Raw genomic sequence first — 26,101 nt, forward strand, 5'->3', positions numbered from 1 at the left:
AAGGGTCATCAATTTTGTATTAAAATTCATCCCAGAACTATTCTATTCATTACAGCTGCATAATGATCTCCAATATACATGCATGTACAAGTGTATTTTCACAAAAATCTATCATATTAAAAATATAATGTACAAAGCCGACCTGTGGCAACATCACATTTATCTAAATTATACTTCATCTGCCATGCATGTATCAACTCACAATATGTCCTATTCAGTGAAACATTTCTGCAGATGACACAAAGCTAAATGGGAGGGTGCAAACTTGAAAACATTACATTTATTCAATCATCTAAACCATGAATATATATTGTTTATAGCTGGGGTCCAAGAACCGATTCCTGCTCGCCACTGGCAGTCAGAAAATGATCCGTTTATTTCCTTTGTTACACTTGGTTTCCTGCCTGCCAGCCAGTCCTGTATGCATGTCAGCACACTAATCGCAATCCGACGTATTTTGATTTTAAATGCTAACCTCTTACATGGGACATTATCGCAAGTCTTCTGAAAGCCCAAAGATGCAACAGCCACTGGCTCCCCTTTTATCTACACTACTCGTAACATTCTCAAAAATTTTCAGTAATTTTTCAAGCACAATTTCCCTTTTGCAAACCCACAGTGACTGTATGATCCTGTAACTTTCTCAAAGTCAGAAGTCACACAACATCAGGTCATAGTCCAACAGGTTTATTTGAACTTCACCTGACAAAGAAGCAGTGCTCCAAAAGCTTGTGATTTCAAATAAACCTGTTAGGGACTATAAGCTGTGGTCATGCGATTTCTAACCTTGTCCACCCCAGTCTAACACCGACACCTTCACATCTCCACTTTTTCAAGGTCATGGCTGATCAAACATTACAATGCCATCACCACATCTCCATAACCCTGTACCAATTTCCAATTCTACATACTAGAAGACAAACTCTACAGCCTTCTGTGATTGGAATTCCAAACATTCATAAGATTAAAATAATTTCTTTACATCCCAGACCGAGGTGGCACCCCCCCACTTATTTTCTAAACTCCCCAGCCACAGGAAACATCTTACCTCCATTTACCCCATCTACCCCTTTAAGTATTTCATATCTTTGAATGAGGTCACCTCTCTTTCTTTGAAATTCTAGAGAATACTAGCCTATTCGCCCAAACTTTCTTCTAGCCCAGGCACAAGTCTGTTGAATATTCATTGCTTTCCCTCTACAACAACAGCATCTTTCCCAAGATATGGATACCAACACGCCCAGATGTGATCTAATCAAGCTCGTATACAAAAGCAAGACTTCACTACTCCTTTACTCTTATCTTCTTGCAATAAGGACAATAATTTACAGGAGCAGAATCAGACCATTTAGCCCAGTAAGTCTGTTCTGCTATTTTGATTGTGGGTGATAGGTTTCTCAACCCCATTCTCCTGCCTTCTCCCCGTAACATTTGATTTCCTTTCTAATCAAGAACATGTCTATCTCTATCTTAAATAAACTCCATGTCTTGGCTTTCACAGTATTCTGCAGCAATGAGTTCCACAGATTCACCTCCCTCTGTCTAAAGAAATTCCTCTTCATCTCAGTTCTAAAGGTTTGCTTTTTCACTCTGAGGCTGTACCCTCGCATCCCAGTCTCTCCTACTAGTGGAAGCATCATCTCCAGGTCAACTATATCTGTACTCTAAGTTTAAATGAGATTCCTCCTGCCACATCCTTCTAAACTTCATTGACCACAGACCCAGCTTCCTCAACTGCTCCTCATATCACAAGCCCTTCACTCCTAGGATCATTCTGTGAACCTCTTCTGGACCCTCTCCAAGACCAGCACATCATTCCTTAAACAGCTTACAATATTCAAAATGCAGTCTGACCTGAGCCTTATGCACCCTCAGCAGTGCAGCTCTTCATCTATTCTTCTAGCTTGTCCCAAGTCCTTCTGCAGCCTCCCTCACCTCAACACTACCTGTTCCTCCATCTATCATCTGCAAACTTAAAGGCCAACATGCCATTAGCCTTCCTATTTCATATATCCAACATCTTACCATTTAAGAAGTACTCTACAAATCTATTTCACCTACCAAATGGATAAATCCACATTTTCCTTCATCTGGCAAGTTCTTGTTCATTCACAGTCTCTCCAAACTTTCCTGAAGCCACTTTACAACTTTCTCACAACATACATTCCCATTTAGCTTTATATCATCCACAAATTTAGAAACATTATATTGGATCTCCACCTCCGACTCATCAATAAGTAACATAAACAGCTGAGCCTCAAGTATGATCCTTGCAGTATCCTACTAGGCACAGTCTGCCAATGTGAGAATAACCTATTTACTTCACTCTAGGCTTCTTGTCTGTTAGCCAATCATTAACCAATGCCAGTACAATACCTCCTAACCCACGTCTCCTGTGAGGGCATTTATCAAAAGCTTTCCGAAAATCTAAAGTATACTACTTCCTGCGGGTCTTAATTTTGTTTGGAACATCTTCGAAACAAGCTTATCAAATTTCTCATTTGTGAATCCACGCTGACAATACCGAATCAAATCATTATTAACTAGCTTATCTGTTAACCCATCCTTTACAATAGATAACTACCGCTGCAAGGCTAACAGGTTTGCATTTTCCTGTCATCCCCCCCTAGAGTTTTTAAACTATCAATCCTTTTTTTCTTCAAACCTTAAATTACTAGCAACTTACAAATGCACTTTAACTATATTCCCAAAATGCAGTCATTAATACTCGAACGGTACTTACAGATTTTATGTACAAAGCATTTCTTTGCAACGTAGGAGAATGTTTAGTAATCTCTTCATGAAGACGCTAAGAAATTTAAAAAATTAAAGTTACATAGCTGACCTCAAACAGTGAATGCAGTTTCTGTTAATTTTGAGCAAGCTTTTAGCTTTCAATTTTCTCCATTATGTCAACAATGTTGAACATAATAAAATGAAATACACTCTCATTTAAGGTAACAGTAAATCTGATTATCAGGCAACTTTCAAACCAAAGAAATATTGTAATTTCATACATAAATCTTCACCTTCACAAACCTTCTTTTATAGCCCTTAAATATCAATTCACTTGACAAATTTGGGTACTCACCAATTTCAGGCCTGTAAAAAGATATTTAACTTCCTGATTAATAAAACAACTAAGTTGAAGCTGTGTTTCCTTGCCCTTTGTTACTTCCTCATCATCTGTTTCAGTGCACTTCATGCTTTAAGGAAATTATTAAGGATGAATTCATATGAAGCCAGAACTGAAAGTAATAAATGGATTTCTCCAATACCATAATTAAACAAGATTAAAATTTGGATCACACAAAATCTGAAAATGGCAGAAACAAGTCAAGTAGCATTTATGGAGACAGAAACAGAATTAGCAGTTCAGATGATGACTATCAAAACTGGAGTGGGTGGCGGTGGGGGGGGGAAAGAGAAGAGGTGTAATTGTTGTTAAGCAAGTACAAAGACTGGTGTGTGTAAGAGAACAAAAAATGGTATGTAATAGGGTGCAATACAGGAGCAATTAAAATTACAAAAGGGTTGGTGGTGGAAGGCTAATGGGAGTGATAAAACGTCAGAAATGTCTACAGGAAATGTGAATAGCAAAATGATGAACAACAACCATCCAACAGCAAAAAGGAGAGAGAAAAGCCAAGTCAGTAGAAACTAAAACTTCTTCCAAAGAAAAACAAAACAAAATGAGACTGGATGTTACTACCACTTAATCCCTCACTATCAACATCCTGGTAGTTACCAGTGACTAGAAACGCAGGTCCAAGGCTAAAAATAATGTTGCAAAAAAAAAGTGTCCTGTCTCCCCAGTGCCTGTCTGTCAACTACAAGGCACAAAGTCAGGGAAGTATTGGAATATACATTCAAGCAAATAGAATGCAACTCAACACAAATCAGCATCCAGGACAAAGCAGCCCACCTGGTTGGCATCACATCCACAAATTTAAACATTGTTCCCTTCACCACCAGCTCATAGTGGGACCAATACCATCTACAAGACATACTGCAGTAACTCAAGGTTCCTCTGACAGCACAATCCAAACCTACAAATTTATCACTAAGGAGGACAAAGACAGCAGATATTTGTGAACAAATTTCCCCTCAAGTCAAACACCATTCTGATTTGGAACTATATTGTAGTTCTTATCGCGGGTTCAAAATCCTGGAACACTCTTCCTACACTCTCCCTACACCCAAAGGACTGCAGCTCTCATCCACCTTCGCCACAGAAATTTGGAATGGACAATAGATGCTAGTCTAACCAGTGACATCCACATCCCAAGAATGCCAAATAAATGTTGAAAGTCCAGAAGTCTTCAAAAACGTCCAGTCAAAAGTTGGAACACTGAAAGAAGTGGAGGATAAAAGTCAGAATGGTAGAAAGGTAGAAAATTACAATGACAACCAACTGGAAATTCAGTCACATTTGCAGACTGAATGCAAGTGCTCCAAAAATTGGTCACCCAATCTGTGACAAATCATGAGGGGTCTTGTAGCACAGTGGTAGTGTCCCTATCTCAGAACTGGAAGGCTCAGGTTCAATTTCCACCTGCCCCACAACAGGTTGATTAATCACACTGAACTGTGACTACTGTGACTACATTCGCTTACTCTCTCTTAATTCAATGTCATGAAGTTATCAGAAGTATGTAAGCCACTGATTAAAGAGAAATTCACAGATTTACAGCATTAGTATTTTGCTATTTAATGTTCTATTAATTTTAATGTCAATATTAGCACGTGTTGATGGCCACTGACATATTTAAAACATGCTTTGTACCCAAGTAGATTTCAGATTTAAGCTCACACCCCAGAGGAATATGCAGCTTATTTAAGATTCCACATTAGAGCTGTAACAGGTCAGTGGAGGGGCCTGGACAGGTGGAGGAGTGGGAAGGCTGGGCCTTTCTCATTGTGCAAGTGGAATCTGATGTCACATGATATTGCTAAGGGATATAGGTAAAGCAAAAAAAACCTAAAATGATTGAGAGCAGCATTGTCAGTTATTTCAATAACTCCAGATAGTTTGCCAACCATGTCAAATTCCACAGAAATACATAGGATAAAAATATAAAGTTCACAGATACAGAAGTTTCAATTGGTGACTTCAGTTTGAACCACTTCAAATAGTCATGCCATGATTACAGAACTGATTAGAAAATCCAGACGTGGAGTTGGCAGAAAATGGAGGTTGGAGATGGGGGCAATCATTTTTAATGAGAATAAAAGGTTGAGAATTCAGTTTGAGGATTTTTCTGGATGAGATTATAGTTTTGAAAATGAGACAAGCAATACTGGAGGATAGGAATCAACAAATAAAAACAGAAAATATTGCAAATACTCAGCAGAACTTTGCAGCAAGTGAAACAGAGTAATTGTTTCAGAAGTGATACCATTAAACATTTTAGATCTCCAGCATGCTCAATTTTTCTCCTGAATCATATACAATGTCAGTTATTATGGGACCCCTAGAAGAATAGTGCTTCAGTTTCTTCCGGTCTGCAAGTGATTCTCAAATCTCAATATTATTTGCAGTTTGAGGCAGATATTAAATCTAAGTAAGTAGTCATCAATGCTCGCTAATATTGCAACAAGAGGTGAGCCTCATGGACAAGATAAACACTGAACAGCATGAAAGAAGAGTCATTATGGGGAAGGTTTAGTTGATGGATAAAGATGAAGGTTAGAGAAAGGAAGCAGCAAGGGCAACTGAATGGATTGTTTAATCCTTATCGATAAGAAAATAGCCCATGAACTACTTCCATATGTTAGAGATGAGGATGAAATCATCAATAGTGAAGAAAACTAGAAATGAACATAATCATTGGTTTCAAGGATGATATCTTGAGTAGTGTGCGGCTTTCAGAGGAGAGCAGGATCCATAGCATGTGATGTTATCCAGCTGGATCTGAAGGTAAATGATTGCATATCAAAATTCATTCAGACATCTGTGATCACTGGATTCAATAAAGCAGATATTGCCTGTAGCAGGTGGGATGTAGTGGAATGCTGGGTACAAAGTAAATTAATCTTTACACATTTTAACATGAGATCAATCACTTCATAGATTGGAAGAGAAGTCAGATGTGGAAACCAAATATTGACAGTTTTCATATGTTGCTTTGAACAATCTATGCTCAAATTGAAAGGAAACTAAAGGGAATATTGTGTTGAGGTGATGGTGGAAATTAACAGACAGAAAATTTAGTACAATGCAATATCACACTTAAACATTAACTGCTTGATTCCTCGAATGAATTGCAACAAACAAAGCTTTCCATTTGCTTTTGTATTTGCAAAGTAAAGGATACGATGTTTCATATTCTACGCCAAAGAATTGATCAATGAAATTTTTCTTGGTTGTTGAAGCTGTTGCACCCTCCGAATTACTCTAGGAGAGAGAAAAATCAAACATAGCTTAACTAACAAAACTACAAACAGACTGGGGGAGAAATAAACTAAGGGGAGGATGAGTGAAAAGAAGAGCTCTCACTCAAGCTGTCATCAATATGTGAAATTCACTTTTGCAGAAAGCAATGGAATTTGGGTCATTGAATTTATTCAAGACGGAGTTAGATTGATTTTTGATTGAAAAGGGAGCAGACATGAAAGTGGAAACGTGTCCATAAACACATCCTATCAAATGGCAAAACAGGCTCAAAGAGGTCAATGGCATAGTTCTGTTCCTAATTCCTGTGTTCCTTTATATAAATACTGTCAAATCATTTGAAAGGTTCTACATTTTGCTGGCAGGAAAGGATATCACACAGTTTGCTACTTCCAAAAATCCACTACAGCAATTGGAAATTATTTTACACAAAGCATTACACAGAATGTATAGCATAACCTCTTTTACTGTATGGAGAATAGAAAGCCATCCAATTTAGATTCTTATTTTCTAAGGAATATGTTGTGTCTTTACTCTTCCTATTTATTTATACATAAAATTAAATTCTATGAACAATGCCAAATCAGTTGAAAGAATTCAAGTTCCAATTAAAATTGAGCAATCAAGTATAACTGTCACAGACTGTGAATGGCACAGGGTGTTTAAACAGCAAGTAGCTGGTACAATGTTATTTATGGTGATAATGAAACTACAATTGGCCCACTGCACCTATATTAAAGGGGAACGTGTAGAAATAAACTGGACTCGTTACTTCTGAACATTATCTATGTTTGGAAATAGGAGTTAACATAAGCTAAAAGATTGCATTCTCTGTGATATTCTTCATGATCACTTAGTCACTTAGAATCAAATTCACTGCACTGTTTATGGTCACTAATGTGAAGATTCAGAGTGCATCTATTGAAACAATCCCTCAGGAGGAGTCCCAATGGCTTAAGAAAAGATGGGACAAAAAAAACTAGAAGTGCATTAATGAAATAAAATTGTACTTATGTTTAATGCAAACTTCTTAGGAACTAGTTATGAAACAAGTTAACTTTGTTAGCCACCATGCACAGACAAGAGAAAAATTATCCAAACAGAATAAAAGCATTTACGTTAGCTGCATCTTTACCTCCATTGATGATTCTATAGGGTCAAGTTTCTGCTGTAGCACTCTCATTATCTGTATCCAACACTCATTAGCATCCTGAAAAGGGGGAACAAATAGACTATTACATATTTCAAAGTCATCACAAACTTCTGACAGACACTTAAACTTTAGATTGCATTTTTACCAACTTAATTTATTTTGTCCCTTTAATTCCTCTGGGAAAAAAAAAACTGATAGATCAACCAGACTAATGTTATTAAAGAAAAAAAAAATAATTCATTTTTTTGTAGAACTATAGAATCTTATTGAAACATAGAAAATAGAACCAGGAGTTGGCCATTCAATCCTTCATGGGTGCTCACCACTTAGTATGGTCATGGCTAACCATCCATCTCATTCCCCTATTCCCACTTCCTCTGCATTCCCTTTGATCCTTTGAGCCCCAAGAACCAGAAAGTTGTATGAAACTAAAGGATTCATAATTTGCAGTATTGAAAACTAGAGTATCATCATTGCTGTTACTAAATGCATGGAGTGTCTTTATTTGTTCATGGGATACAGGCAGAGTTCAGCAGGTATTGCCCATCTAATTGGTGGTGAGAAATTGCCTTTTTTAACCACTGCAGTCCTTGGGCGTAGGTCCTTCCAGAGGTCACGGGTTTCAAGGTACTGTGACAGGAGCTGTGTGCATCACTATAGTGTATCTTGTAAATGAAAAAAAAATCAGTGGTGGATGGGGTACCAATAAAACAGACCACTTGTCAAGCTTAAACAACAGTGGAGCTGCATACATCCTGGCAAGTGGACAGAATTCCATCACACTCCTCACTTGTGCTTCAGATGGTGGACCAGTGAAAAGCTCTCACCACTGAATTTGTAGCTTCTGAACTGCATTTGCAGTTACAGCAGTTATACTGATGGTCCAGTTCGGTTTCTGGTCTATGGTAACCCCAAGGTATTGATTGTGGGGGATTCAGCAATGGTAATACCATGGGGGTCTGGTTAAGATTCTCTCTTGTTGGAGATGGTCATTACCTGGCACTTGTGTGGCACAAAGTTTACTCACTATTTACCAGTCCAAGCCCAGACATTGCCCAGATCTTGCTTAATATGAACTCAAACTGCGACAGCAGCTGAGGAATTGGAAATTGTGCTGAACAATATGCAATCAGCAAACATTTGACCGTATAAATGGAGGGAAGTGCACTGATGAAGCAGCTAAAGATGGATTGAGGACATTATCTTGAAGGACTGTACCAGTGATGACACTTAGCATTAACCACAAACATTTTTTTTGTCTGTCAGATGCTTATCAGCAAAGAGCTTCCGCAAATTTCCATGAAAAAAATGTTGCAATACTCAGTCAAATGCTGCGATGACATCAAGAACAGTCACTTTCTCCTCATCTGCGGAGTTCAGCATTTTTATACATGTTTGGACCAAGGCTATAATGAGGTCAGGAACCAGAAACCTAGACAAAACTCAAGCTGAGCAGAGATCAGACTAATCTATTGCAAATACCACTTGAATAGCACTGTGATAATCCTTTCCATTATTTTTCTGATGATTGAGAACAGGCTGATAGGACAGTAAATAACCCATTTAATCTGTCCTGTTTTCTGTGTATAGGACAGACTTGGACAATCTTCCACATTGTCAGATAAATGCCAATGTTGTAGCTGCACTGAATAGACAGTGGCATAGCTAGTTCTAGAGTACAAGTCTTTAGTGTTATTTCTGGAATGTTGTCAGGGCTCAGACTTTGCAATATCCAGTGTCTGTAAGTGCTTCTGGATATCATGTGGATTGAATCAAATTGGTTGAATATTGGCATCTGTTATGATACTGACCTGAAGAGACCAGGATGGATCAACCACTCCACCCATATTGGTGGAGCCTCCACCTTCCATTACAGTTTTAATTGTCCACAACTAGTCACGATTGAATTTGATAGGACTGTAGCACTCAGATCTGATCTGTTGGTTGTACGATCACTAAGCTCATCTATTGTATGCTGCTTCTGTCAGTTGGCACGCAGATTCTGTTAATAACTCTGTGCTTTGCTACTATTCAAGATGGCTAGCATGTATAAAAAAGGAAATTATTGGCCTGCTAATTGAGCATCAATTGTAGGGATGTTACTAGAATTTGTGAAGTATAAGGTGACTCAGCACTGGAACAAGTATGAATTAATCACAGAAATCCAATTCGGGTGTGCAAAGGAACAATCATGTCAAACAAACCTAGCTGAAATGCTTGAGGTGGTAACAAATATTGCAGATAAGGGCATTTCTATTTGTATGGACTTCCAGAAGGCATTCAATAAAGTTGCACATAAGATTGACAAAAATCACAAAGTGTGAAACTGAAGGCATCTTATTGACGTGGTTGGGATTGAAGTTGGATTAGGGAACAGACAGTAATAACAATGGCCATGTTCAAATTGGCAGGATGTGATTAGTGGTGGCTACAGGGTTCTAATTTAATTTCACTACATCCATAAGTGACTTGGAAAAAGCAGCAGACAGTCGTTTATCCAACATTGTTGCTGGCATCAAGTTAATTGGCACAATTAATAGTGTAAATGGGAGCAGAAAGTTTAAAAGGCATAGTGAAGCATGAAATGTGTGAGCAAAATTGTGACAAATGGTGCTCTTTGCAGGGCAATATGAGGTCAAGCACTATTGGCCTGAGAAAGATTAAGTAGTTATTTGCTAAAATGGAGTGTTAACTAGTAGCTCTGAACAAGCAAAGAAAATTACAGATAAAAATGCAGAAATCACTAGAAGTTGGATTCAAAATAATAATTTAAAGGGTAATGAAATGTTGACCTCTGATCAAAGCCTGGTTAAACCCCATTTAGATTACTCTGTTAAGTTCTGGCCTTGAGGGAGCGAAGTGCATTCATTAGAATGATGCTGGAGCTAAAAAGGTTAAATTGAGAGTACATATTGCAAAGACTGGCCTTGCATTCATTTGAAGATAGATGATTAAGGGGCAATGCAACTGAAGTTTGTTGCATAATTAAAAGGAATCAATAGGATAGGCAGGCAGAAACTATTTCCACTATTAAGGAGATGGCATGATGATAAAATTGAAGCTCAGGAATTTAAAAGTAATGTCAGAAAGCAATCTTTTTTAATATACGCAATGTACTGTAAATATGGATTTATCCCCAAATACTTGGTGAGCCTGGATCAATTATAAATTTGAAGCCTGAAATTGATAGATTGTTATGTAGAGATATTAAGGAATACAGAAACAAGACATTAATGTATAGACTAGCCATGATAATTCCTAATCCTAGGAGAAGCCAAACAGAGACATGCACGAGAATTCCTAGAAACACGACATTCCAACCAGAACTCTATCAACAAACACATTGACTTGGATCCCATTTATCACCCCTGAGAAAAACAACAGGAAATGATGTCACCCACACAAGGAAACCAAAATACAAATAGAAAGTGGGCCTTGCCACCAGTGCTTCATCCAGAGGCTCACTGATGATGTTACCTAGTGTAGTAACAAAACATCTGAAAACAAACCTTCCAGCTCAGCGAGCAAACTTACATCTGAACGATGAAACCTGGTCAAGAAAATAAATGACCTATCATTGTTGCTAGGTCCCTGTAGCCAGCCACTTCAACTCCCCCAAAGTCATGCAAATCCTGGGCTTCTTCGACTGCCAAATCAAGCGGAGGAAAAATGCCTCAATTCCGCCTCAGGACCCTATAACTGCACAGCAGCAACAATGACTTCACCATTTTCCAATTCTCCCCTCCTCGCACCTCACCCTAGATCCAACTCTCCAATTCGCACCACCCCCTTGACCTCCCCATCTTCCTTCCCACCTATCAACTCCACCCTCCCCACTGACCTATCACAATTACTTCTTACCTGCATGTACCTATCACTGTCCCACCTATCTTCAACCCAGCCCTCACCCCCCCCAACATTTATCTCTCAGTCTCCTTCCTCCTCCACATTCCTGGGACTCTCCTGCCCCTTGGGTGCTGCCTTTTTGACCCTTACTTCCACCACAAAACATGATAACTGAGTAAAGATCTACTTATTTAGATTGCCATGCTATTTTTAAATAGCATTGACCAGAGGGATCATGATACATCTCAATTAGGGGGGAGAAACGAAGGCAGCTATCATTCCAAACCAGGTGAATAAAAAAAAACATCCCATCAGAATTTAGTTATTTTGTCAAGGTTTTGTCAAAATTATATCCTACTTTTATTAAGGAAAACATCTAGAAATGCTTTTAAGTAACTAACCTGTTGAAGATATTGTCCTTGATCCCCCTTTTCTGCAAATTGTGGGAAAGCCATGTGAAGAAACTGAAGGAGAATTATAGGTGGAATGCTAGAGGATGTTTTATCCATTGAATCAAACAAGTCTCGAAAAGCTGCAATAAATGCACAAATAATACAACTTATTCTTTTTATTACCATTATGGATCTCCCATCATATTGTCCTTGATAAATTGAAGGATATGGTTGAAGCAAAAGGGAAAAGGTATGTAAGACTGGAGTTTAGAAACAGATGCGAATAAAATGTAAAAACAACATAACCAAGGGTTATGTGCTGAAAAATATTTAAGGAATGCACCTGGATCAGTTCAATGAAATAAAACTTTGTTGGGAAAATGAAAGAAGGGATTGATTCTGAACAAGGATAGGGACTTTCAGGCGAGGAGCTGTTTTGAAAATTAGAATTGAGTAGGAAACAAGAATTGGGAGATTTTAAACAACAGGTGTTAAAGTTGATGCTGGTGAAGCCGATTCTTTGCAACAACAAAGCTGGGACATAATCAAGATTACCCTTCAGTGTGGTAAAGCTGAGAATTCTTAAATGGCAGTACAAAGTTGTATTGTACTTCCAAAAATAAGAAAATGTAAATTGCAATTGCTAAATAGTTTTAAAATCAGAGTGGTGGGGAACAGGTCCAGTTTAAAAGCAACCTTAAATTAAAGGGAAAGAAATCTTATCAGCTGAAATAAGATAACCAGGTAGATGCAATAATGCTAAGCAATACCCAGAAGGGTTGAAACAGTTTTGTGACGGACAGCCAATAATTTACAGTTCAACACTGTACTTAAAGTTAACAGCCATTATGTTTACAGACAGACACAGCTCTTTTTGTAAATCTTGATGAAAAACATAACTGAACCATGACATAGGTGTTAAGCCAAGGTGACGATAATATGAAACAAGTCAGATCCCAAAATGAAACCGGTCTTGATAAACCGGTCATCATAAAAGCAAAATACTGTATGCTGGAAAATGTCAGCTCAGAAGTCAGTTCTGAAGAGGAATCATATCAAACTTGAAACATTAACATTTTTCTCTTTCAACAGGTGCTGACAAACCTGCTACAATTCTCCAGCATTTCCTGTTTTTGTGATAGATGACAAGTTTTATTTTTGCACTTGGTTACCATGGTAGTTAGTCATCGAATATTTTCACGAGGTTGCCAATATTCTTTTAACACAGAACATGTTTATTCCCAAACAAAAAAAAAGTTATATGTATACAAGTAAGGTGTTAACGCACAAACAACAAAAACATAGATTCAACCTTTTTTCCAGCAATATCCTTCGCAAACATTCAATCCCAGAAAAACATCTCACATATCTTAACTCGCATTTCTTTCTTAACTGCTTTCAGTTTTCTTCTTGGACTAATAAAACAGTTTTAAGACTTATGTCCAGTTCCCATAACCTGATCTTTAATATCTGATGGCCTAAGTCTCATTTCAGTTAATGACAATTTGAACATTTTTGTGCAAATTAACACAGCTTGGAAACCTCAAATAAATTTGCCCTTCTGCTAGGATGAAACTATTCTCTGAACTTAAAACATTCTTCTGCTAGAATTAAACTGAAACCCAATTCTTTTTGAACTAAATGTATTTCACATTTTGTCTCAGAAAAAGTGAAAATTGCTTCTCTGGCTACAACGTGACCTTGTCTCACAGCCTGATCCAAATTTGGCAGATGCACTTTTAGCCAAATTTATGACCAAAACAACTGCTTGCAATCTATCTAACCGTTCTTTCAAGTGGTCTAAGTGTTCTTCACAGGTTTGGCTGAACAGAACCAAATGGACGCAAACAACACAACTACTTGCGTAACTTTCAATTACTTCCTTGGTTAACCTGTGAAAAGTTACTTATGCATTTTTCATTCCAATGCATATCATTACATTAATAAAATCCTTCCTAACATTACAAAATCTGATATTTCTTCAGCTCTATTAGACAATTGAGCTTGTCAATATCCCTTTTAAAAAGAAGATAATTTTTCCTAAAAATAACATGCAATCTAATCCTCAATGCAAATTTCCAATAAGGGAATTGGATTCAAATCCACCTTTACTACTGCATTGAATTTATGCTTAGTCTTTGTAACCCATCTGGTTTCAGCACCATCACAAAAGGTGAGCTCCAACAACTATGACTCATTCAATAATCAATGATTGTCTCTTATAAATTTGATCTTTTTCCTCACTTGAGCTAATATCTCTAGGTTGAATCAGTAAAGCTATTGATTTATGAATAATGCATCACCTCCTTTAGGATCATCTTTGGTAAAGACATTTTGTCCCAGCCTATTCACACAAATCAACTAATGAGCCTGTAATACACTTTTCATTGATTATTATGCTATCAGAATGACTTATCCTCCAGAAAATCTTTAAGCATCTCTATATTATCCAATCTGATTACTCGGAGGTCAACTTGTAAATTTTCAATTTCTGATTCATTCTCAAATCATTCTGATCTTTAAAAATATTTAATTCCCTATTTCATTCACCACTTTAAATATGCTGTACATATGTATTTTTTCCTTTCTGTCAGCTCAGAATTTCTTTGATTTGATATGGTCCAGTGAGCCTAGCTTTTAATGGTTCTCCCGAAACTGATAACAATAATAACACCTCATAGCCAACAACGAAGTGTCTCATCAATAGTCACAGGTGAGGTGCCAGAAGACTGGTGGTACCATTATTTAAGAAAAGTTGTAAGGACAAGCCAGGGAACTAGAGACCAGTGTGCCTGACATCGGTGGTGGGCAAGTTGTTGGAGGGAATCCTGAGGGACAGGATTTATACGTATTTGGAAAGGCAAGGACTGATTAGGGATAGTCAACATGGCTTTGCGTATAGGAAATATGTCTCACGAACTTGATTGAGCTTTTTGAAGAATTAATAAGAGGATTGATGAGGGCACAACAACGGACATGATCTATATGGACTTCAGTAAAGCGTTTGACAAGGTTCTCCATGGGAGACTGATTAGCAAGGTTAGACCTCATGGAATACAGGGAGAACTAGCCATTTGGATACAGAACTGGCTCAAAGTTATAAGACAGGGGATGGTGGTGGAGGGTTGTTTTTCAGACTGGAGGCCTGTGACTAGTGGAGTGCTACAAGGATCGGTGCTGGGTCCACTATTTTTCGTCATTTATATAAATGATTTGGATATGAACAGAGAAGGTATGGTTCCTAAGTTTGCAGATGACATCAAAATTGGAGGTGTAGTGGACAGCAAAAAGGTTATCTCAGATTACAACGAGATCTTGGATCAGATGGGCGAATGGACTGAGAGTGGCAGATGGAGTTTAATTTCAATAAATGTGAGGCGCTGCATTTTGGAGAAGCAAATCAGAGCATGACTTATACACTTAATGGTAAGGTCCTAGGGAATGTTGTTGAATAAAGAGACCTTGGAGTGCAGGTTCATAGCTCCTTGAAAGTAGAGTCGCAGGTAGATAGGATAGTCAAGAAGGCATTTGGTTTGCTTTCCTTTGTCAGTCAGAGTATTGAGTATAGGAGTTGGGAGGTCATGTTGCGGCTGTACGGGATATTGGTTAGGCCACTTTTGGAATATTGCATGCAACTCTGATCTCCTTCCTATCGGAAGAATGTTGTGAAACTTGAAAGGGTTCAGAAAAGATTTACAAGGATGTTGCCAGGAGGATTTGAGCTATAGGGAGAGGCTGAACAGGCTGGGGCTGTTTTCCCTTGAGCATTTTCCCTGTTTTCTCTGGGGTGACCTCATTGAGGAGAAAGTGAGGTCTGCAGATGCTGGAGATCAGAGCTGAAAATGTGTTGCTGGAAAAGCGCAGCAGGTCAGACAGCATCCAGGGAACAGGAGAATCGACGTTTTCCTGAAGAAGGGCTTATGCCCGTGACCTCATAGAGGCTTATAAAATCAGGAGGGACATGGATAGGATAAATAGACAGTCTTTTCCCTGGGGTGGGTGAGTCCAGAACTAGAGGGTATAGGTTTAGGGTGAAAGGGGAAAGATGTAAAAGGGACCTAATGGGCAACACATTTACATAGAGGGTGGCGCACGTATGGAATGAGCTGCCAGGGGAAGTGGTGGAAGCTGGTACAATTACAACATTTAAAAGGCATCTGGATGGGTATACAAATAGGAAGGGTTTAGAGGGATATGGGGCAAGTGCTGCCAAATGGGACTAGATTGGGTTGGGATATCTGTTAGCATGGACAAGTTGGACCAAAGGATCTGTTTCTGTGCTGTACATCTCTATGTACAGCACAGAATTCGATTCCAGCCTCGGGCAACTGTCTGTGCAGAGTTTGCACATTCTCCCAGTGCCTCTCTGGGTTTCCCCCGGGTGCTCCGGTTTCCTCCCACAGTTCAAAGATGTGCAGGTTAGGTAGATGGGCCATGCTAAATTGCCAATAGTGTTAAGTGCATTAGCCAGAGGGAAATGGTCTGGGTGGGTTACTCTTCGGAAGGTCAGTGTGGACTTGTTGGGCTGAAGGGCCTGTTTCCACACTGTAGGGAATCTAATCTAATGTATGGCCAGTCTGGAAACATTTCGCCACACATTAATATAATCTTGGCCAAAAGAAACATTTTAATATTTTAGCTTCTGTTTTCCTAATTTCCAAGCGACCTGCCATTGGGCTTTTGTAAGCACTCTGAATTTTTTTTTAAAAAACAATACTCAGATGGAACTACCAGCTGATAGGCTATTATCAATTCCTCATTCCTGGTATTTGAGGTGGCCTTGATGTCTTCATTAGCACTTGGTCTTTCAAGAAATAATACATGGATATATTGCTTCTGATTCAATTTTTGAGTCAAAATTCAAGACATATGTGCTGAAATTCTATGAAGGAAATGGAGTAAAAAAATTTAACCTGATTCTTTTTATTCAAATTTTTGAAAATATTATCAGATTTATTTAATTTCCAAGTCATCTCTTTTTAACTAACTCCCCTTCTTCCTATTCAATTCTATGAGCCCAAAATCCAGTGACATCAATAAGAAATCACCCACGATATTCCTCATGTACAGTCTCAGTTCTTTCTACTGGCTATTCCATCACCCTCCCCACTATAAAAATCAATTTATTCCAGTGCCCCACAATGTCTTTGTTATCTTACCTCCTGGATTAGAAGACTAAAGGAAATATCTCTCCCATTGAAATGAAAAATATTCAGAACCTCTCGTGAGAATCAGATCACTGTCAATAATAGAGGATAATTTTCTTGACAGTCACCTTTGCCTTCCTAGTAGAATCTGAGGGAATATACTAAACTTATTTGGAGAACTACATGAATTGCAAAGGTTTGGAGGGATATGGGCCAGGAACAGGCAGGTGGGACTAGTTTAGTTTGGGATTATATTCAGCATGGACTGGTTGGACTGAAGGGTTTATTTCTGTGCTGTATGATTATTATTCTACTTGTACTGTATGTTCCACAGACTCCCAGTAATTCAATAAAAGCACAGGATTTGACCTTTATAAGGTTTCCAGAGAACGGGTCCCTATAGCCACTAAGTTGCTATTCAACTTAATTTAAAATTATAAATACTACCAGATGATTCAACAGAAGAAGATATTACTGCCAAACCCAACAATGATATCCCCAGTATATATATTTTCTAGCAAGAGTTATTGGAAAACAGCCAAAAGTTTGCTCTTTCTCTCCCAAGACCAAAGAGGATTCTTAGTGCCACCTCCACCTACCAAAACCAAATGAGATGTTACACCATGCAAAGTGGTCATTTGGTGGGTAGATAGAGAGATGTAACTTTCTCTTGCTTTCACATGGAAGGGGAGAAACAGGTCAAAATAAGTTGCAGGAATTAAACTGATTTTTTTTCTTGGACAAAGTATTAAGACAGAACTACTCACCTGCTGTGATATATTGTGGTGGAGTCATAGCTACTGAAGTTCTCAAGGCACCTTTATATCTAGAAAAAAATGAGAAAATAAAGGAATATTTTCAGTAAATTGATTAAAGATGAGCCAGGATGGTAGTTGGAGATAATTGTTAGCATGCAGTGAGAATTGTTTCATTGCATTCTGAAAAATTCACAGACTCTCCACTACCAATGTTTGACACATCATATTTTATGCATGTATGTAAATTCCATTAATGCAGATGGCTAATATCTTGATTACATTCGATGGCAGCCTTTTGAAGTTTGCTTCTCCTTTTATGAAAGTACTGCAGTGGCATTTGGGTACTTACAAAATAATTACGTTACATCTCAATGAAACATATTTTGTCTTTCATGGGTGACTGCACGAATGGGAGCAGTGAAGAACAAAGCAACAATTTTGGGGATGGCAGAGTGAAGGGACCTTGGGTGACAAGGGATGTGGAACATTATTCAATTGGAAGAAGGAAGCTTATGGTTGAGGATTCAAGAATCAGACAGGGCTCTAGAGGGTTACAAGGTAGCCAGGAAAGAACTGAAGAACGGACTTAAGAAAGCTAAAGGGGGACATGAAAAAGCTTTCGCAGGTAGAGATTAAGGAAAATCTTAGGGCATTCTACACTGACAGAAGGAACAAAAGGAAGGTCAGAGTCAGGGTAGAGCCAATCGGGCATAGTGGAGGGAACTTGTACCTGGAGTCGGTGGAGGTAGGGGAGGTCCTTAATGAATACTTTGCTTCAGTATTCACTACTGAGAGGGACCTTGACATTTGTGAGGATAGTGTGAAACAGGCTGATATGCTAGAACAGGTTGATGTTAAGAAAAAAGATGTGCTGAAAATTTTGAAAAACATAATGATAGATAAGTCCCCTGGGTCAGACAGGATATACTACAGGAAGCGAGGGAAGCGATTGTCGTGCCTTTGGTGATGATCTTTGTGTCCTCACTATCCACTGGAGTAGTGCCAGATGATTGAAGGGTGGTAAATGTTATTCCCTTGTTCAAGAAAGGACATAGGGATAATCCTGGGAATTACAGTTCAGTCTGTGAAGGGCAAATTATTGGAGAGGATTCGGAGAGACAAGATTTATGATTACTTGGAAAACCTTAGTTTGGTTAGAGATAGTCAGCATGGCTTTGTGAGGGATGTCATGTCTCACAATTATTGAATTCTTTGAGGATGTGACAAAACACATTGATAAAAGTAGAGCAGTGGATGATGCGTGCATGGATTTTAGCAAGGTACTTGATAAGGTTTCCTATCACAGGCTCATTCAGAAAGTAAGCATACATGGGATACAGGGAACTTTAGCCGTCTAGATACAGAATTGGCTGGCCCATAGAAAACAGAGGGTGGTAGTAGATGGAAAATATTCAGCCCTGGAGCTCAGTGACCAGTGACATTCCGCTGTTCTAGACACCTGCTCTTTGTGATCCTTATAAGTGACTTGGACGACAAAGTGGAAGGGTGGGTTCATAAGTTTGCTGATGGAGTCTAACCTTGAAAAATGTGAAGTGATTTATTTTGGAAGGTTGAATTTGAATTCAGAATATAGGACAGGACACTTGGCAGTGTGGAGGAACAGAAGGATCTTGGGATCCTCAAAAGTTGCCACCCAAGTTGATAGGGTTGTTAAGAAGGTGTGTTGGCTTTCATGAGCAGGGGGATTGAGTTTAAGAGCCGCAAGGCTATACTGCAGCTGTATAGTGCCCTGGTTAGATCACACTTGTACTATTGTGTTCAGTTCTGGTTGCTTCATTATGGAAAGGATGTGGAAGCTTTAGAGAGGGTGCAAAGGAGATTTACCAGGATGCTGCCTGGACTGGATGGCATGTCTTATGAAGAAACGTTGACGGAGCTAGGGCTTTTCTCACTGGAGCGAAGGATGAGAGGTGACTTGATAGAGGTGTACCAGATGAGGAGAGGCATAAATAGAGTGAATAGTCAGAGACTTGTTCCCAGGGCAGAAATGGCTATAACAAGGGGGCATAATCTTAAGGTGACTGGAGCAAGGTTTAGAAGAGGTGTCAGAGGTCAGTTCTTTACAGAGTGGTGGGCGCGCAAAATGCACTGCCAGTGATGGTGGTAGAGTCACACACATAAAGAACATTTCAATGACTCTCGGATGATTGTAAAATGAAGGTATGTAGGTAAGTTTAGAATAGGATAAAAAGTCGCCACATCAAGGGCTGAAGGGCCTATATTGTGCTGTACTGTTCTATGTAACTTCTCTGCAATCTAGTTAGCCATTTATCTTACTTGAAATGACTATTTTAAATGTTATAAATTTGCAAAACATAGCAGAACAAAATTTTAATCATAATTGTAAGATTCAGCATTTTTACTCTCAGGTTATCAGGCTAGTTAATGCAAGAATAGGGTGGCACAGTGACTCATTGGTTAGCACTGCTGCCTCTCAGCGCCAGGGACTTGGGTTCGATTCCAGCTTCAGGCAACTGTGCGCATGGAGTTTGTGCATTCTCTACTTCTGTACTTGTGCATTCTCTACTCCTGGTGCTCCAGTTTCTTCCCACAGTCCAAAAATGTGTAGCTTAGGTGGATTGGCCTTGCAAAATTGCCCAGTGTGTAGAGATGTGTAGGCTAGGTGAGTTAGCTATGAGAAATGCAAGGTTAGAGGGATAAGTGAATGTGATGGGATGATATTCGGAGGGTTGGTGTGAACTCAATGGCTTGCTTTCACACTGTATGGATTCTATAAATATAAATTGTATCACATGACTCTTTAAAAATCCAGTACACCAAATACATTAATGCTTACATTGTGACTTCAGTAGGAATATTTATCTGTCTTCCTCTGGACCTCAGAACATGTCGTAATCGAGAAAAGCATCCTAAATCATATTAGCCTGTAACACCATGTTGGTCAGGTGACGCTTTCTGTGTAAAGCCATCTAGTCTCTTATATAAATCAACAGCAATGCGTACTTACTCTTATTTATCAACAATTGACATGTTTAATTATTACAATTGTGTCCTTTTATTCATTAATTTCCTAGTCAAATCTGTGTTTTGAAGTAGACCTGACTTGAAACAATGTATAAATAAGAGAAGCAACATTAGTCCAATTTAAATTTTGTTGATTTTGATTATATTAAACAATTTTTAAAAATTGAAGAGGAAAATTACTACACAAATGTAAAGCTCTAAATATTCTAAATCCTGCTGAAGTCTTCTGCCACCTACCTTTTAAGAGTGTCCCTGAGTTCAGGCACTGATCGTAGACATTGAACTGTGGCATTCATGTAGCAAGTGTTTCCAAGATTGGTGAGCCCACAAGGAAGGTCCATCTACCAACAAAAAACATAATAGCTGTAAAGAAAAATTGGGCCTTTATTAAAACAATACTTTTTTTTAGAATAGGTATAGAAATACTCAATAATAATTATATGAATAGAAGGCCATTTTAGCAGAGGAACTATTTTCTTTTTGTTACAACAGACAGAAAGCCAAACCAAATCAGCCTTGCTATCTCTACAATCCCAACACAGTAAAATTAAAACCTTCAAAGGGTCTCAAAAATTGACCTGCAGACTTTTGAATAATCAAGCCCAGACTGAGAATAATGAATTCCAAAAATCAATTCATATCTTAACCAAAAGACTTAGTAAGTTATTAACAACACAGAGCAAAAAAATAAACAAAGTAATCTAATTGGTCTATGCTATAAACCCGAAAACTTTTGTTTTCAGCCTCATTCACATAAAACACAGATGAATCAATAAACAGGGATAAACAAAATAATAAGACTGGCCAGAGTAAGTGGTTTTCACAACATGTTGTTCCACAAGCTTAGATGACGGTTTCTTCGTTGATTTTCTGAAGATGTTGATCAAGGCCACTGTTTCAGTTCACTCAGATAAAGGCAATAACACTTTTAACCTAGTTTTCTATTCTATGGGCTTTCGAGAGCTGGTCATGGGAGGTTAGGCAGAGAACTTCCAAACCTTCATGCTGCAATATTAACAGTCAAATTCCTTTTTTTTCCTGTTTTCTTTAAAAGAAAAATGTCCAAAATCCAATTCATAGTCTACCCACTTCTTGACAGACTGACTGTCTGCTCCATGATGTCCCAGTTACCATTCAAAATCTGTGCTTGAGCACAAAATCTTTTCTAGACTTGCTAAAACCAATTCCCAGGTAATAGCCTCATTAATAGCCAACTTCTGCTATTTGTTTAATCATAATGCTCTTCCTCAATGATGAAGCATCTGCAGAAACTTTTTTTTAAACCAGAAATCAACCTACAATTAACTTCCAGGTCTGGCCTGACAACTAAACAAAAGCTTGTTTGCTCTGTTTTCCTTTTAACAGAATCTGTTAATCACAATCCAAAAAAAAAACATTGTTAGCTCACAGTTCAGAGCTCCAAATCAAACTCCAAATAAAATAAAATAAAAATAATGAAAATCATTGTGGGTTCTAACATTTTCCTCACTGAAAATGCCCTAGAGGCATTTTTATCATATGGATTATCCTTCCATGTTAATATTACAAGGTGCTACGATGGCTCCTCATCCACCCTTGAACTATGCAGACGTTTAGAAACAGCCAGATGTGCCTGGTATAATGTAAACTGATCTCAAGCTGGGAGCTGACAATTCTGATAGCTGAATACTTGCACTGCATTTAATGGACAGAAAGATTTAACAGTGTGATTTACTCAAACTCCCAGTTCCTAGAAATTAAGCACATTAACAAGTTTTCTCCATCAGCTCCATTCTTCATAGTCACAGAGCTGCACAACATGAAAACAGACTCTTCAATCCAACTCATCCATGCTGACAGATATCCTAAATTAATCTAATCCCATTTGCCAGCACTTGGTTTATATCCCTCTAAACTCTTCCTATTCGTAAACCCATCTAGATGCCTTTTAATTGTTGTAATTGTACCAGCCTCCACCACTTCCTCTGGCAGCTCATTCCATATCCACACCACCCCTTTGCTGGTTCTTTGGTCCTTTTTAAATCTTTCCTCTATCACCTTAAACATGTGCCCTCTAATTTTGTACACCCCTACTCTGGGGAAGAGACCTTGGCTATTCACCCTATCCATGACCCTCATGATTTTATAAACTATATAACGTCACCCCTCAGCCTCCGACACTCCAGAGAAGAAAGCCACAGTCTATTCAGCCCCTCCCTATAGTTCAAACTCTCCAACCCTGGCAACATCCTTATAAATCCTTTTTGAACCCTTTCAAGTTTCAGGGAGTTTCTATAGCAGGAAGAACAGAATTGAACATAGTATTCCAAAAGTGGCCTAACCAATGTCCTGTACAGTCACAATGTGACCTGCTCCCAAATCTTATACTTAATGCACTGATTAATAAAGGCAAGCATATCAAACGTCTTCTTCACTATCCTGTCTATGTGCAACTCCACTTAAGGAACTTTGAATCAGCACTCCAAGGTCTCTTTGTTCAGCAAATGCCCAGGACCATACCATTAAGTGTATAGTCAGTTCCTCTACAACACGATGTTTGCATCTTTGTGCAACCCAGTGTTATAGAAAAATTGCACTTTAGAAACGACTTGGAGGTGCTGTTGGACTGGGGTGTACAAAGTTAAAAATCACACGACACCAGGTTACAGTCCAACAGGTTTATTTGAAAGCATTAGCTTTTGGAGCACTGCTCCTTCATCAGGTGGTTGAACCCAATGCATTATATAACTGTAAAAAGAATCCGCACAAAAACTCAAAGCATGCCTATAAAAACAATTCTAACTTTGTCTTTTCTGTAGCTATAACTGATAGACTGAGCAACTAAGATTCCAAATACAGTCATTCGACAGTTGTGTTCCTCTGCAACCTTGCATTACAGAAAATCACACTATAGAAATTTGGCTGTAGAAGATCGCTAATAGAAAAATCACTATCTATTGTGGACAGTTTGTGTTATCTAAACAACATCCACAATTTGTCAATCACATTATAGCCAATTCACGCTGATAAAACATGCATTACAGCAGAATGACCTATATCTCTCTTCCCTCTCCTATTTCACAATTCCACACAGCTTGCTAACTTAAAGGGGCTGATGCAATTGATCAAATCTAAATAACACATTCATGCATAAATTTATTTGATGATTTAACAAAGAAAAAAAACTGAGGAATTGCTAAGTAGTCAGTCTTAAACAGTGTATAAACATATATGCCTTGCCGTAGGGAATGCTGCTGAACAAAGAGACCCAGGGGTGCAGGTGTATAGTTCCTTGAAAGTGGAGTCGTAGGTAGACAAGGTGAAGGGTGTTTGGTATTGGTCAGAACATGAAGTATAGGAATTGGAATGTCATGTTATGGCTGTACAGAACATTAGTGAGGCCACGTTTAGAATGCTGCATGCAATTCTGGTCATCCTTCGATGGGAATTATATTGTTAAACTCGAGACGATACAGAAAATATTTACAAGGATGTTGCTGCAATTGGAGGGTTCGAGTTATAGGGAGAGGCTGAATAGGTTGGGGCTTTATTCCCTGAAACATTGGAGGTTGAGGTGTGACCTTATAGAGGTTTATAAAATCATGAGATGCATGGATAAGGTGAACAGCCAAGGTCTTTTCCTCAGGGTAGGGGAATACAAAACTGAGGGCATAGGTGTAAGTTGAGAGAGAAAAATTTAAAACTGACCTAAAGGGTAACTTTTTCACGCAGAGAGTGGTGTATAGAACAAGCTGCCAGAGGAAGCAGTAGAAGCATGTACAAATACAACATTTAAAAGGCATCTGGATGGGTATTTGAATAGTAAAAGGTTTAGATGGAAATGGGCCAACTGCTGTCAAATGGGACTAGGTCGGAATAGGATATCTGGTTGGGACAGACTTTTTTGAATGAAGAGTCTGTTTCTTTGCTGTATGGCTCTATGTGGCTATTGCTTAGGGCTCCAACATCCCAGATTTTCCAATAGCCGGACAGTTGTTATTCCAGCATATTGAGTTGTTTATCGGGAGCACATAAAAGTCGCATCATAAAACACTCCAAGAGAATTATCTGGGAAGCTGAATATTCTGCCAGGCAATTCCCATAGTAGGCATCCAGAAGATTGGATGAACACTGCAAGCCAGGCAGCATGGGTCCTGAAGGGTTACACCCGAAATGTCGACTTCTCCACTTCCTGATGCTGCCTGGCTTGTTGTGTTCTTCCAGCCTCCTTCCTGTCTATTTTGGATTCCAGCATCTGCAGTTTTTTTTTGTCTCTAGACAATTCCCATATGCCTGTAACCCTCTGAAAGCATCATTTAAATCTGAGAATTGAAAGATTTCCAACTAAATTAAGTAAATAATTACCCAAGAAAAGGCAGACTATGAAATACATTTTACGCCTGACTATGTAACTGAGCTCATACTTTAGTCTCACACCTCCAACTAAATTCCTTCAGACCACTAACACACTGACTTGACACCCCCAGCAGCCAACTCCACTACCCTTTTCACACAATCCCACTACTCCCCATTCCCATGCTCCAGACTCACTCCCCTTCCCACTGTAGAACAGACACCTCTTCCCCTCAATCCTGTCCTCAACACGTCCCCTTCCACTTTAGACTTCATCTGCCTCCACCTCACCCAGGACCCAGCTCCACCTTTTCCCCTGCTTCAGGCCTGTTCTTTCTCCTTCACCCACCCTCCCCTGATATGTGACATGCATTCTGACATACCCTAAATACTGCAGCATTTAGCTGGCCCCCAACACCTTACCCACCTCCCCTCCCAGCAATCCAACCTCACACTTGTCTTAACATTTGACAGCAGCTGTCAAAGTGACTGTTTGTGAGAGTTTGAACCTTGAAATTCCAGAATATAGCAAGTAACGGCTGTCAGAATAGAGCTCCATCCTTTCATTAAAAATACTGGCAACCTGTGCAAGATTGCCACTCTTCAGAAAGCCCAGCCCTTTACTACTGAGGCTTTAGCCCTGCTATGACGCATCCTTAGCCCCCAGACTTCTGAACATCAGAGGGCACACATTGGAACCACCTCAAAAGCCCAACTACATTTCCACAACAGCATTGTTGCGCTAATGTAGCTTGTTATATAAAAAAAACTTACAGCTGAAGCGAGCTGCTCTTCTGTCATGTCTTCCATAAAAGTCGGACGTACAACTGGTTCTTCAGGCAATGCTTCTGCTGATCCCATCATTAACAAAGTCATTCCCTGTAAATTTTCACAATAAAAATTTGGTGTTAGACAAAGTTTTTATTCCAGCAGGTAAATCAAAAATTTCTCCTCCTCTGAGGTCTCATTTTATGCTAAATGAACATTACTTTTAAAATTAAAGGAAACAGGTGAAAATTGACACCATAAATACTGAAGTAACATGAAAGTTTATTTTAAATCCTAAAAATTCG

General features: G+C 38.8%; 1 protein-coding gene across 2 annotated transcripts in view; it reads right to left on the bottom strand.

The window, feature by feature from the left end:
• Positions 1 to 26,101, bottom strand: part of usp14 (ubiquitin specific peptidase 14 (tRNA-guanine transglycosylase)) — a 58,393-nt gene that overhangs the window by 16,860 nt on the left and 15,432 nt on the right. For both annotated transcript variants that reach the window (XM_043688242.2, XM_043688245.2), the window contains exons 4-11: positions 25,803 to 25,907; positions 20,934 to 21,037; positions 17,700 to 17,758; positions 11,795 to 11,925; positions 7,530 to 7,604; positions 6,318 to 6,397; positions 3,092 to 3,206; positions 2,744 to 2,809 (exon numbers count right to left, since the gene is read on the bottom strand). In XM_043688242.2, the coding sequence (XP_043544177.1) occupies positions 2,744 to 2,809; positions 3,092 to 3,206; positions 6,318 to 6,397; positions 7,530 to 7,604; positions 11,795 to 11,925; positions 17,700 to 17,758; positions 20,934 to 21,037; positions 25,803 to 25,907 (735 nt within the window). The remainder of the gene's footprint in view (positions 1 to 2,743; positions 2,810 to 3,091; positions 3,207 to 6,317; positions 6,398 to 7,529; positions 7,605 to 11,794; positions 11,926 to 17,699; positions 17,759 to 20,933; positions 21,038 to 25,802; positions 25,908 to 26,101) is intronic.

Source organism: Chiloscyllium plagiosum, unplaced genomic scaffold (assembly GCF_037043375.1).
Source record: "Chiloscyllium plagiosum isolate Xiang-an unplaced genomic scaffold, Cpla_swu_hap1 HiC_scaffold_4, whole genome shotgun sequence".
Classification (NCBI taxonomy): Eukaryota; Metazoa; Chordata; class Chondrichthyes; order Orectolobiformes; family Hemiscylliidae; genus Chiloscyllium; species Chiloscyllium plagiosum.